The sequence below is a fragment of the Apis cerana genome, linkage group LG6, assembly GCF_029169275.1.
Source record: "Apis cerana isolate GH-2021 linkage group LG6, AcerK_1.0, whole genome shotgun sequence".
Classification (NCBI taxonomy): Eukaryota; Metazoa; Arthropoda; class Insecta; order Hymenoptera; family Apidae; genus Apis; species Apis cerana.
In genome coordinates this window covers 7,508,395-7,523,817 of record NC_083857.1, presented here as the reverse complement: position 1 = coordinate 7,523,817, position 15,423 = coordinate 7,508,395, and the positions used below count along the sequence as shown (strand labels likewise).

At 35.0% G+C, this 15,423-nt stretch overlaps 1 protein-coding gene across 6 annotated transcripts in view; it reads left to right on the top strand.

The window, feature by feature from the left end:
* The window catches only part of LOC108001507 (uncharacterized), a 189,693-nt gene that overhangs the window by 166,691 nt on the left and 7,579 nt on the right, over positions 1 to 15,423 (top strand). For all 6 annotated transcript variants that reach the window (XM_062076192.1, XM_062076193.1, XM_028668338.2 and 3 more), the window contains 8 exons: positions 9,866 to 10,007; positions 10,301 to 10,747; positions 11,345 to 11,495; positions 13,224 to 13,958; positions 14,088 to 14,309; positions 14,380 to 14,823; positions 14,902 to 15,033; positions 15,155 to 15,380. In XM_062076192.1, the coding sequence (XP_061932176.1) occupies positions 9,866 to 10,007; positions 10,301 to 10,747; positions 11,345 to 11,495; positions 13,224 to 13,958; positions 14,088 to 14,309; positions 14,380 to 14,823; positions 14,902 to 15,033; positions 15,155 to 15,380 (2,499 nt within the window). The remainder of the gene's footprint in view (positions 1 to 9,865; positions 10,008 to 10,300; positions 10,748 to 11,344; positions 11,496 to 13,223; positions 13,959 to 14,087; positions 14,310 to 14,379; positions 14,824 to 14,901; positions 15,034 to 15,154; positions 15,381 to 15,423) is intronic.

The window sequence follows — 15,423 nt, the reverse complement described above, 5'->3', positions numbered from 1 at the left end:
CAAATAAAAGAATTAAATTAAAATTACATCGTCCCTTATGAATGCACATGTATATATTTTTTGCATCGAGCATTAATAAATTCAAATAACAAAAATTTTAAAGATTAAAGAAGAAGAAGGTAAAATTTCAAGTCTGTTTTCCACAGTTGCCTGCAGAATTTCTGATATTGCTAATTCGATTTCTCGAGCGTTGGCTCCAGAAGATCCCTCCTCCCTGTTCCTCGAAACAAGCACGAAGAAATATAAAACGAAAACGATGTTCTTGTTTCTCACTCAATCCTGAATCCTGCAGGTTCGTCGATAAACGAAGAAAACGGAGTAAAGAAGCGGGTAAATTCGGGAGAGAAATCGAAGCCTTGGAATCAAATAGGCGGGGAAAAGAAGGAAGCAAAGGAGGAGTGAATTGGAAAAACACGAGAAGGAGAATAAACACGATGCACGGGAAGATTTACTTTTTCCAAAGATCCCGATTCGCGATAAATTCCAACTTCTTACAACGAGATCAAAGCGGCGCTAGTATAGAAATTTAATAAGATGGCGGAGAAATTTAATAAATCGATCGAATTTCTTATTTGATTGCTCATTTCGAGCACTTTTTTTTCTTGATCTCTCGAGCATTTTTATTATACTCACCATTTATCACTGAATTTTTCCCTTCTTAATATTTTTTCTCCGTGGAACATCCTTGAATTTGCTTCTTTTATTTCGCTTTTGGGATTAAGAGAAAAAGGAATACGAGTTTTTGTTGAGGAAAATAGCGGCCTTTTTTTTTTTTTTTTTTGTAAAAAAAATCTTATAGAAAAGTAATGAAAGGATGGCTTGGTTCTAGTGGTGAGGATCTTCGAAGTTTTTACCAACGTAACGCGTTGATTTTTAAACAATTTTCTGGCCTTGGGATAAATGGATAGAGTCAACATAAAAGATGAATCGTTAGTGTTTCGTGTTAAATTTAAAAGTTGGTAGAAATTTTTGTTTATGTTTATTACATGCATTTCATTTCTCAATCAAAAATATTCGTTCAAAATTAAATACACGTGTATACATTTATATCCAGGAATGTATCAGAAGAAATTATTAATCTAGCAAAAATTAAGAGAAACGGAAATAGAAAGAAATTCTGGAAGCAAAAATAGTTGAATTGGAAGGAAGATAAGCGTTTTCTACGTCGAAAAAAATGAATGACTTCGACAGATTTCCGCGAGACTGAAGATTTAAAAATGTAAAAGAAGCAACGCGAAGAAGCAAAATGGTGGACGGTGAGGAAGAGGAAGAAACAACTTTTTTTCTGATTTTATATTGCTTCGATTCGTTCGATCGAGGAAAAGTTAAATAAAAAAAAATGTTGGAAAACGATAAGCGGGAATGAAAGAAAAAAAGACATTACGATTTATAAAAGTACAATCTGGAGAAATATCTGGTAAATTAAAAAATTTTCTTCGAGATATTTTCTTTCCTTCATTGGAGAAATTAAGAAAGGAAAAAAAAACTAGAGATTGGGGAATTGAGAAGAAATCGAGTCGAATAAACATAAAATTCTTCCGTGAAGAGAAATCTTCCTTGGGCAACGTTAATTGCCGGTTTCTACAGAGTTGAACAAAGATCTTTGGATCGATCTTCGGAAGGAATTGAATTGATTTTATGGCCACCGCTCGTCAAAGGGAGAAATTCATTCTGACCAGTTTCTCGATTAAACGCTTCCAAGCTGAACCACTCGTTTGTACGGGAAACAATGAGAAAAAGGAAATAGTGATCTTAATATTTGGATCACGATTCTCTATCGAAAACATTTCTGAAATTTTTCGAATATTTTCCTTAACAGCTTTGCAAAAATGTGATATTCCTAATTTTAAAAAAAGCAGCTTCTATAGACGAAACAACCGATTTAATTTAATCATAAATTCAAAAAATATCCTTTCGCTTCCTCTCTTCTTAATCGGCGAATTAATTAACTAATTAAAACGACAACACGATTGAGTGGAAGAAAGAAGACAAGAAAGAAAAGTTAGATGAGAATTCTGAAAAATTGTGTCAGAAATAAGGAAGGGATGCGAGCATCATCTCTGCGCGCAGTCTCATCTTAGCCATCTGAACCGATTACGGCAATTAAAACGTTTCTGAGCGAAACGATGAGGATGGGAAGAAGAGAAACGAAACCGGCTACGATCATTAGAGTAATTGCTGCCTCGTCACGAAGCGGGTCAACAGTTTTCCCTTCTTTCTGCGGGGTGCTTCACGCGCCGCCAAAACTCCTCAGGATGGTCCCCGCCGATTCGACCAGAGAACTTTCGGACTTGTGTGAGAATTGCGAGCATCTTCAAGATGGCCGAGTCGAGGAAGCGTGTTTCGCGGAAACTTTCTCCTATATTTGGATAATTAGGTGTACGCTGGAAAGGAAATGGAAAAGATGATCCCGTCAACGTCGTCCATTATTATTCGAAGAAAGATCCTCCAGTTCCAGAGAGAAGATCTTGCCGTAAGAACAGATGAAATCTTTTAAGAAGAAGTTTAAACTTCTCATCTGCTCGATCCTTTGTCGAATTAATAATACAAGAAGAGGAGGAGGAGGAGGAGGAGGAGGTGTGTGGAAAGATAAATGATCCCATAAATTCGATAAAAGAAAAAAGGAATTACGATCATTTGATAAATACGTTTTCGATGTAACGTTTTCTGTTTGAAGTCGTTTATAAAATACTTTTCTATATTTCTGTACTTCAAACAGTACATCGACGGGACAACAATGCATTGGATCGAGTCGCTCGAATTATTTCCACCTTGGCCAATTCCAAGCAACTCGTACCAATTGGTGCATGATTCTTTCGCAATTGGATGCTGGCCAAATTAATATTGGATAAGTTAAATGCGGGAGTGGTAACACAAAGTTGTTACACAAAGAAATGATGGACTCGTTCGTATTGTCTCGAACTTTGGATTAACTTCACGACTATGATTTTTCGAATTGTTATAGGAAATATTTCCAAACATTTCACTTTTTTAATAGATGGATATACGTTTCTTAATGGTACTCTTCGTTTCTTTTTAAGCTTTTGATCAATATCCATAATCGCAAAAATTGATTTTCAAATTCTCACGTTTATGTTTTGATGTGAACTTTTTGTTCCCCAAAGTGAAGCGATATAATATATAATCTCCGCGATATTGAATTAGAAGGAAATGTTCAAAGGCGTACACGGTATCGATGGTATTTGCATACGTGTGTCGTTCCTCTAATGAACATGTTTCGAGCATCCGTCCGGGAAATTATTTACCCTCTGTCAAAATCCTGTAATTATGTATCAGTAATCTGAGAGATCTGTGATTTTTGATCGAAACGTTTCTTTCGAAATTAGTATTCGCGATATTTAAAAAATTTTCACGTGTAAAGAAATACTTGACCGCGAGAGGAAACGAAAAAAAACGAGCGCAGGAAACAAAGAAGAGAAAGAAAATTGGAAGAACAATAGGGACGAAACAGGAACAAAATGAGGAAAAAGTGATGGTACGTCAAGCTTCTGAGACGGAAAAACGGCAAAGAAGAAACGGGTAAAAAGTTCTTCATCCTCGACGAATCATTATTTTGCAACGCAAACTCTCTAATTTAGATAAAAGCAACTTGTCTTTTCGTCCAATACAAACTCGCGAGAGAAGTGGAATATATCTATTGTTTAATTAAATTCTTCGCTACGTGCGATATCTTCTTGTGATGAGAAAAAAAGATTGGAAAACTAATTTCAGATAGACAATTATTTTAAATATTTCAAGTTGAAAAATTATTGGTAAACGTGATATCTATGTTCTTTCTTATTCTGCCTCGATTTTTCCTCATCTAATTAACATACAGAATCATATCCGATATTAAAAGTTAAACCGAATTCACTTTTGTTCAATATTACATTCACTGTCAAAAGAAAAATTAATTTTTTCACGAATATAAAATCGGACGATTGTTTAATAATCACGTGAATTATTTATATTCGCATAAGTCTGAGTACCAGGAAGAACGTTTCTGAAAAATATTTCCATACGAATTGGACACGTTTTCAAACGAAAGTCTCTTCGTTATCCGATCGAAACGAAATGGCAAATTTGGAATAAGCATCCCGCATCGAGGGAGACTGTCCAACAGAGGGAAAAAAAATCGTAGAGCATCTGAGCGTGAGAGGAGAATAATCGAAGGTAACACTCGGTGTTATTTCCGTTTCCGCCCCAATAATTAAATCTCTCCTCGCTCAGTGGGCATAAATTAAAATTAAACTGGGGGAATCGCAGCTGACCCGCATCACGACATTCCAAAGAAAAAGAAATGAGAAATGGTGAAATGAAAGCGAGAAACAGATGAGGGAAAAGGAAGAGATATCGACGAAATAAATATCGTATCAATGAACGTTGGAAAATCAATTATTGGTTACGAGTTATTTTTATTAAAATAACATTTACAAACCGTGAAGTTGTTTGTCGTGAGAAAAACATGTTTGATTCCCAAATATTCGAGTGGGGGAATGAGTTAACAGCGAATTAAACATCGAGCAAGTTATTCGAGCAAGTTACTCCGTTTATCTTTAGACTTTCTGCTCGTGTAAATACAATAACACATCTATGTATACGAGAATAGAGTACACGAAACGAGATGTTGTAAGTTATTAGATTGGAAATATTGTTTATTCAAAGAACGTAGAAGTTTATGCAGATATCCTTCTCGTTTGTTAATCAAATAAAATTTAAAATATTATACGTTAAAATTAATCATAAAAAATAATTCAATATTGGCAAAAAAAATTTTCGTAAGATCACAACGAAGAAGGATTTGATAAAACTTATACTTTTTTCGTTTTTGGAATTGGACTCAAAATTATTATATCTGTATATTCAAATTGTTATACTTTGTCATTTTTTTTTTAATTTTTAAACTATTAGAGCAGTTCTTTTTTGCTGCGAGTAAATAAAAAATTAATAATAAATTTATCAAGTTTTTCTTTCGTGATCTACATGCGAAATATATCACAGTAAATTTACAAACGAAGAATTTAATTATTTAGATCTTTTTTTTCATAATAAAAAGAAATAAATATAAATAGATAAAAATATCTGGGTTTTGCGGCTGATCCGATGCTACTCTTTTTTTACTTTTTCTCAAATTCTAACTCTCTTGAAAAAATTTTTAAAAAATATATACAACATTTTTTAAAAACATCTAAAAATTCGACGAACGAACTGAGAATCATTTTCATCCAAGACTGAACACGATCAGTAATTCATTGTATAATCTCATCCGACATCATGCAAAATTAGTACCCCGATACTTTCAATAGTGAAATAGAGACTATCAGTACTTCTTTCTTCCTCTTCCATCTAGAATTTAGAATATGAAGCTCGATTATATTACTCTTCCTCTATTACTCTCTACTTGAAAATTAGCATGGAGGAGCATCGATCATATTTTGAGTCAGATTGTACGCGTTAAAAACAGAAGAAGAAAGATTTTGTAAGATTATTGAGAAAAATATTTCCAAATTCTTAAATATAATAATATATATATATTTTTTTTTTTTCGATAATTTATACAACATATTGATTTCAAATATTCGTTTAAATTAATTTTAATGATATAACTTTTGTACGCATCTTTCTAAAATTTCATTTGATATTGGGGCTTAACTTCATCATCTAGGATAGATCGTTTTATTGACCATCAATTAATCAGCTAATTGAAAGTTTGATTAACCAGATTACCGTTACATCATTCCGATTTGCTTCTAATCTACATTTGAATATCTCTGATTGATTATTAATGAATCAAATCAATCGATTATTCTTTCCTTCAATTTTGACGAATACTATCTGACTTAAAATTCAATTGGTGTAAAAGGGACGATAAAAATCGTGTTACAAAAATGGTATATTTTCGCGTGAATAATAATCGAAATTTTTTATTTTATTAATTTGAAATTATTCGTTTTTATTAATTTCGATTTTTAATAAGTTTAGTTTTGAATAATCGAGTTATTTAAAAAGAAAGAATAGTTGGAAGTGTAAGCTGATTAAATTTAAAAAAAAAATTTGGAAATTCCATAAACTTCCAAACTTTCAAACAGAATTTTTAAAAAACGAATAAATCCGACGATTAATTTTAATCAAAATTTTAATCATTTACGAAACTGTTACACATGTTTATATAATATATATGTCATTTTTTAAACAATACGAGTACAATTAGATCCGTTCCAATTCTTTCTCAATTTTCTTCGACGAAAGAAAAAAATCAAATCTCGCAATTTTGACCTACTTTCGTGCGATTCCATTTTGTACCACAAGCTTTACGTTTGTCTTCCATGCGATTACCCAGTAGTAGCCATTTATAGACTACTTTTCGCTCCCCGTAGAATATTGATTTAGAAAAGGACGTTCTCTCCTTAGGCTACCCTCGGTTAGGTCGTGATCACACGAGCGTTAAAAAAAAAATGGACGTTATGACGTAAGTTACGATTTCGTAGCAATGACGTTGGATAATTCAATAGCCTTTATTTATCAATTATTAGAACTTCCTTCGTTCCACCTTTATTCGTCGATAAGTTCGCAAATACATTCAACAAATATACTTTTCTCCAATTTGCCAAAAGTATTCATTATGCTGACTAACGTGTTATTGGAAGTGGTGTAAGAAACGTGTTTACCTCGATTATATACGAATGAAACTTCTCATCGGAAACTCTTGCGTGATTCCATTTGTTTACATTCGAAACGCGAATTCAAAATATCAAGAAATCGATCAGCATCTAAATCTTATTCCTTACTTCTTAAATCGTTTTTTCAATTAAAGATTGGCTTAACGGTGATGAGAGAATAATCGGTTGTTGAGCCTCTCTGTTGTCTCAAATTGGTTCAAAGATCTCGTTTACGAGAATCGTAACAGCGTAAATGGTAGAGCGTTATCACTGCGAAATCGGAACGACGTGATCGTCCTTTCCATCCAGACTGGATGGAACGAGTCATGAGAAAATTATAACGATCCATACACTGGGACACCAGTATCATCGTGGAACTCCATAAAATTCTCATCGATAGAGTATCGATCGTGACGATGATCGATCACGCATAATTTCTCACTTATACTATTATACTATGCGTACAAACATCCACAATCGAACGCGAATACCAATACTGTCACAAAAACGTAATTTTTATACATTTTAAATTACTTTTTTAACTCCTTTTAAAATCATCGAGACATCTGTAAAAATTTCTAACAAAATTAAAAAGAGAAAAAAATATTAAAAACTTCAACTCTTTAGATATTTCAAAAGGCCAGCAGGACACTCGAACTATATTTCTCGAGCTATATAAAGAGAGGCTATATATTACATTACATTTATACATATACGATATTTCGAACATATTCGATCGGTACACGTACAAACACACACACACGCACAAGCACTCGCGCACAGATTCCGTGGACATCCATTGGAAGTGGATTTGAGCGTGGCCACGACTCGAAGATTTAACGGTACGAGATCGTCGAGGACGGGCAAGCATCGGCGATCGTCCCCGCTGCAATAAAGCGGTGTGCGAATTCAACGAGTTAGTAGCATGGGCATGTGTGTCTGTCTGTCTGTCCGAATCGCAGCACGTCGAAACCTGTGATATGATATATATATATATGTGTGTTTCCCGTACGTGTGTATCACCGTGCGTATGTGTACGTATATTTATGTATTTTTGATAAATAAATAAATAAATGTATATTTCTTAAAATTAGTATAATGTGTATATACGTACACGTACGCTTCTCCTGTTTTTTTTTTAATCTTAAGAGTGTGATCCGCTTCGAGGTGTCGATTCGAATTTTTAATAAGGATGTAAAAGTTTAAAAGTCGGATATTTAATAGTGGAACTTCGGAGTGGATCGTCGATATTTGTTCAATGTACATCCCTACACGATTCACGCCGAGCTTTTGCACGCTGCCAAGAAATCGTGAGTTCTCCGAGTTTTCGATGGTTGTTACATTGTTAGATGTGCATGAGCCTATCGGTATGAAAATCGTTTGAAAATATAAAATCGATGATTATTAATCACGTAATTATATCTGTCCCTTGTAACTTTTTTTTATAATTAATAATATTAGTGAATCGAACACTGTAAAATTTATATTGTAATTTATTCAACAAAGTCTGCCATCATTGCAAGACTCGTTAAAATTTCACTAATAATATTAATCTAATTGTTTCGACAAGACACTGAAATAATATTTCCCCTTCTTTTTTTTTTTTTTTTATTTTCGATCTTAAACAATTTTCTTGTACTTTGTACATTTTTCGAGATTTTCCCCTTTCTATTACAAGATGATAAATCAAATATAAAGATATCGGGGAAAGTTCTACTCGTGATAAAATCCAAATGTTTAAATTCGTAAATCCTATAAATGATATTCACGAAAAGATCACTATGTTTAACGTTTAATTAACTTTCATGCAACGAAGAGTCGAAGAGGTAAATGTTACAACTCGAGAGAGGCAGATGTCAATTCGGTTACCTGTTACATCTAAGGAGACGGAAGAAAAAACGAAAAAGATAAAGAACAAATGAGATTAAATTCTCCCGCGAGGAATATTTACAAAAATCTCGCATAGTCATGCGAAAGTAGACATTTTGTAAGCTCGGGCAAATTTCCGGGACGCAGTATGAATTCTTGAAAAGCTTCTCAAATATTCCTCTCGGTTCAACATTTTTTGAGCATTTTTTTTTTTAAATCGCGGAAGTATATTTATCTCCCCTTGTTAAATTACGCGAGGAGCAAATGGATATAATGTTTATTAATCGGCGCGGGACGATTTTAAAGAGGAATATATTTAACAATTTTCCATCTCTGTTTCTTCAAAAAAATTTTAAACGGCGCGCTATTATATTTACCATAAATTAATAACAAATTAAGCATTTGTAAATCCGTTGAAAGTTATCACGATTTTGTGTTTAGAATTCCAATTTTACATTGATACATTGACACAATTTTATAACTATGTTTCGTATCTCGAAAATAATTTCATCATTGAGTGCAGCGGTTGTTCCATTCAAGATATTCGCGCAAAGTTCAAATTCCAGATAGACTTGCCAATTAAAAGTTTTATTGCATCTACGAAAGATATATTTAGGCCATCTTTTTTTTTGGAAACTGATGGAACATCCAACCTAACCCCCGTTCGCGATTAATCGTGAAGGCTTTAAAGGCGAATTGAACCGATATAACGTAGATCGTAATAGCGCGATCCTTTCTGAGAACATAATCCTCTTTCTTATCTTCTCTTGATTTTATTGCTCTTTCAATGGCTGTTCGGTGATCCGCCATTTTTCCAACGTTAATACGTACTCTGAAAATTTGAATGGTTGGATCGTGCGAATTTTGTAACTTAGGAAAAATAGCGAGAAGTAAAAATAAAAATTGTACGATGGTTTATTTGTTATTTTACTTAACGTACGATTCCCATATTTTTAGCAAGTATTAAGGAAAAATTGAATCGGTGGATTTATATCTATCTGGTTCCACCCATATAATCAAAGTTCTATTGTAATTCAATGAACGATATTCATAGCAATAATTTAGGAGCAAAAGTGATCAATTACGTAAAATATATTAATTTTGAAAAATCAAGATACATTTCTTTCGTTTCTTTAGACGAGTAACAGGTGACACTCGTTATAAAAAAAAATAAATAAATTATCTAAAAGTAACGAAGAACAGATGAATATTTCTGTCAGGTAAGTAAAAAAAAAAAACTTGGGGATCAAATTAGGCGGAATAATTGGAGCACGTGTCGGGGTAGGCAAGCGGTGTGAGACAATCGTCTAATCACGGATTTTGCGTAACTTTCACAGTGATCTGCGCCCAAGGATTGATCGCGAAAGACAAGAGCGGCACATCTGATCCGTACGTGACGGTCCAAGTCGGGAAAGTGAAGAAACGAACGAGGACCATGCCGAGAGAATTGAATCCCGTTTGGCACGAGAAGTTTTACTTGTGAGTAATCTCATTTTCATCTGATAATAAAAAAAAGAAAGCAGATGTATTCTATTTTAAAGAATAGATATCCAAAATCCATATTCTTTAAAAATTGTCTTTCCTCCAAACTGATTTTATTCGAAATACGACCGATAAACGGATATATATATATAATTAATAAAATATTCTTCTAATAATCGAAACAATTCCCAAAAGAGAGAAAATATGATTCATAATTCCGAAGACCTGAACAATTTCCTAAATGACAATTCCAATGAAACCGTGTTAACCTCTCGTTTTCCCGTTTACAGCGAATGCCATAACTCGTCCGACCGGATAAAAGTGAGAGTGTGGGACGAGGACAACGATTTGAAGTCGAAGCTACGGCAGAAACTGACGAGGGAGAGCGACGATTTCCTCGGCCAAACGATCATCGAGGTGAGGACACTGAGCGGGGAGATGGACGTGTGGTACAACCTTGAGAAAAGGACGGACAAGAGCGCGGTTTCGGGCGCGATCAGGCTGCACATCAGCGTGGAGATCAAAGGCGAGGAGAAGGTCGCTCCGTACCACGTGCAGTACACATGCCTGCACGAGAATCTGTTTCACAGTTTGTGCGAGAAGAACGATGGTGTGGTCGCGTTGCCCCAGGCGAAGGGTGATGACGCCTGGAAGGTGTACTTCGATCCACCAGGAGAAGAGCTCGTGGACGAGTTCGCGATGAGATACGGCATCGAGAGCATTTACCAAGCAATGACGTGAGTCGTGCTTATTTGACAGTTCAAATTCTTTGGGAATTTTGTATAAACGGGGGATGCAGTCCCTCTAGCTGTCACTTTGATCAAGATCCCCGGCTCCTCCTCCTCCTCTTTGAGCGGCTCCTCTTTTTTTTAATGAACGTTTAATGTATTATTTTTGTCTATGTGACCTTTTTCGATGATCTTTTTTTGAACATTTTTCTTCAACTTTCCACTTATTCTTTATTAACGTAACGGTATCTAGGCAGAGAATTATTTTTTATTATTTAACGAAGAGGGTGTATCTACGTGATTTTTGAGGCGAGTAATGTATTATGTGTAAAAGAATAAACTTCAAAAATACGTAAAAATTTAAATTGGATCACTAGCCTCCCCTTGGGACATCACAAGTTTTAAAATATCGCTGAAACATCGATATTGGATAATTTTATTAAGTATTTGCTTCATTTTGTCCCTTTACTTTTTTTTTTTTTTTTTAAGAGTCCATACAAATTAGAATATCATGAAATAATTATAATTTAAGTAGCATTAAGGAGATCTGTCAATATTCTATCAATATTCATAGATATCTCGTATTTTTTCAATCGTTTTTCACAGACATTTTCACTGCCTCTCCACGAAGTACCTGTGCCCAGGTGTGCCAGCGGTGATGTCCACCCTGTTGGCGAACATAAACGCGTACTATGCCCATACAAGCGCGAGTTCCGCCGTTTCGGCCAGTGATAGATTCGCCGCCAGCAATTTTGGGGTGAGTTTTTGCAAAAAAAAAAAAAGATTGGTTCTCATTTCTAGACTGCAGATATTATGAAATGGAATATAATTCAAAGATTTAATGCATCTTGTAAATATCATAATTAGATTATTTTAATATTTTTAAATATTTTATATACTTTTGTATATACGTTTTTTGGACTTTTGACAAACAGATAAGTATCTCACAAACGCATATCCATCACATTACAAGTTTGTGTAAAAAGAGGATAAAAATACCGTGATTGAGAAATATCTTTTTCTCAACACTGTTACCCAAAGATAGACGGATACACTCGTGGCTCCATCAATTTCGTGGTGAAATCCTTCGATTAAATTACTCCTTATCCGCTTCTTCCTCATCCTTTCCATTTCACAGTTTACCATAGCTGAAAATTGATAATACGATCTGGACTAATTAAAATTTTAATTAAGATTTTTTTCTTATTTTTATTATGTTATACATAGTAGGAATCTTGTTGAATTTTTCAATATATAATATATAAAATAAATTGTTGATCAAATAATGATTTGTTATTATAGTCCTATGAAGCGAAATATCCTCATTTATAATATCATACAATTGTGGGTAATTTTATAAATAATCCATGTTTGAGTATAAATATGTAGTATAAATTAATTAAAAACGATAAAAGAAGGAATAGAATTATAAAAGAATAAATTGAATGAAAAAAATCAGATAAATTGTTAAACAGAATCATGATGTATAAAAAGATGATATCGTTGTAAATAAACTATGCTTTTTCGACATATGCTGATATGTGATTTAAAGAGAGAAAATTTTTCGAGAAACTAGAATTTTCGACTATGCAAATCCCGGAATTACAGATTCCATCGTTCGTGACAGAGACTCATTCCAGTAAAACAATGTAAATTTTTTCAAAAAAGTTGCCAGAAGGGAGAGAAAAAACGATCGTTCCTGTTTTCCAGTTGAATTATGTATGATTCTATCTTTCCAAGTAGACACATACGATCCAATAACTTTATCTTGCGAAAACTTTAACAAAAAGATGGCTGATGCTAACGAAAAGAGGTCGAAGAAAACATATTATGAAACAAACAAACTTGTGAAGTTATAATGATCAATAAAAAGATAGATAAAACATTACATAATGAAAAAAGTAATATAAAAATAAAAGAGAGAATTCCTTCTTTCGTTTTGATTATTTTATCTACTTTCCATTCAAATATAAGACCAGGAAAATCAAATTTCTATTTCCAAATATTAACAAATATTAAATAAACAAAAAGGAATTAATACTAGTTTAAAAACATCGATGTGTCGTTTATTGAAATAACACTATTATTCTTATTGAAAACATTTGTTATCGCATAAAAAAAGAATTACTTCGCGATCGAAATGATCGAATAAAAAAGAGATATCATAACTTGGAGCGAAGAATCTCATTAATCCTCCAACTTTATCAACTTGCAACAACCTATCATAGCAAGCCCAATCTATCATACGGATCCATACTTCGTCCTATTTCCCTCCCCAATCCCCTCTCTTGCTCCAGAGGGATCAAATCTCGCACATACGTTCTCCCGCGAGATAAGCGAAAGATAACTTTCGGGATTGGATAAATGATCTCCAAACCGAGACGACGGACCCTTCTTCCGACCGGCGGCCATTCGTTATTTATGGAAACTCGATACAAAATACATTTTCCATCCTTCCCTCACGGTCCATTTCTTCACATTCCAGAAAGAGAAGTTCGTGAAATTATTGGATCAGCTGCACAACTCCCTGCGAATCGATCTCTCGATGTATCGAAATAACTTCCCCGCCTCGAGCCAGGAGAAACTGATGGACCTGAAGAGCACGGTCGACCTTCTCACGAGTATCACATTCTTCCGTATGAAAGTTTTGGAATTGTCCAGCCCGCCGAGGGCGAGCACCGTGGTCAAGGATTGCGTGAAGGCGTGTCTTCGATCGACCTACCAGTTCCTCTTCGAGAATTGCTACGACATCTACAACAGGGAATTCCAAGTTGATCCGAACGAGGCGAAGAGGGACGCCGAGGATCACGGCCCTCGTTTGGAATCGTTGGATTTCTGGCATAAATTGATCGCGCTGATCGTTTCGGTGATCGAGGAGGATAAAAACAGCTACGCACCCGTCCTCAACCAATTCCCCCAGGAATTGAACATCGGTCAATTGTCGGCGGCCACCATGTGGTCCTTGTTCGCGGTGGACATGAAGTACGCGTTGGAGGAGCACGAGCAGCACAGATTGTGCAAATCTTCGGCCTACATGAACCTCCATTTCAAGGTCAAATGGTTGCATACCAATTACGTGAAGGATGTGCCGCCGTACAAAGGCGCTGTGCCCGAGTACCCTGCGTGGTTCGAGCCGTTCGTGATGCAATGGTTAAACGAGAACGATGACGTCTCACTGGAATATCTCCATGGTGCCTTCAACAGAGACAAGAAGGACGGAGTAAGCGTTTCTTTTTCTTTCTTTCTTTCTTTCATTCTGAGCGTTTCGATTATCTTCATTTAATTATAGAATAGAATATCTGTTATATATACGTGTCGTTTATGATATCGTATGTAAAATTGTTCACAGTTCCAAAAGAGCAGCGAACACGCGCTGTTCAGCGTCTCCGTCGTCGACGTCTTCACACAATTAACCCAGTGTTTCGACGTGGTCTCCAAACTGGAGTGTCCAGATCCGGAAATCTGGAAGAGGTATATGAAGAGATTTGCAAAGACCATTGTGAAAGTATTGGTTGCATACGCGGATATCGTGAAGAAGGAATTCCCGAGTCATCTGAAGGAAGAAAGAATCGTGTGTACTTTCGATAATTAAATTAATTAAATAATTTGTAGCAAATTGTACCTTTCCTTTTTTTTCTCAGGCTTGCATTCTCATGAACAACATTCAACAATTGAGAGTACAATTAGAAAAGATGTTCGAATCGATGGGTGGGGAGAAATTAGAAGAGGATGCGGCGAACATTCTAAAAGAACTTCAACAACAATTGAATGGAGCACTCGACGATCTTGCTATGCTCTTTGCAAAGAGTTTGGAACCAAGAATAACAGCTTCCGTGAAAGAATTAGGAGATCTGTTGTTAGCTATTAAAGGTAGCGGGCAAGTGCAACCTGCTCAAAGAAACAACGTCGCCGTCGAAGCTGACGAAGTATTGCGTCCTCTCATGGATCTTCTCGATGGAAGTCTGTCGTTATACGCTGAATCTTGCGAAAAGACTGTACTCAAGAGGTTGCTGAAAGAATTATGGAAGATCGTCATGAGGATTCTGGAGAAGACGGTGGTACTACCACCTATGTCAGACAAGAGTGTATGATTCTATTTCTTGAAATTTTTATTCAAAAAATTTTAATCGAGTTTTAAATATATTGTTACGTTCATTTTATAGATGATGTTCAAGAATCTAACGGATAACGCGAAGAATCTAGCCGCGAATGCTAAGATAGAAGACATGTCGAAATTGTTTAAGAATCACATGGCCGGCAAACCGGATGTAAAGAACGCACTGAGCGGTGTAATGGTGCGTCATTGTGTACAATTTAGTAAATAAGTATATTTTAAAAGATATATATACATATTATTATATCGATGAAAATTTGATATATCACTGAAAATTATAAATACATTATTTTTACGTACAGGATATTTCAAAGGAAGTAGAAAAGAATCTTTCGCCGAAACAGTGTGCAGTCCTCGAGGTTGCCCTCGATACCATTAAACTGTATTTCCACGCAGGTGGCAATGGTTTGAAGAAGACATTCTTAGAGAAATCTCCGGAATTGCAAAGCTTACGATATGCCTTGAGTCTGTATACGCAAACAACAGACACACTCATCAAGACTTTTGTCACATCTCAGGTCAACCAAGGTAAGTTCATCTTTAAACGGTAACATCTCATTAAATATCTTCA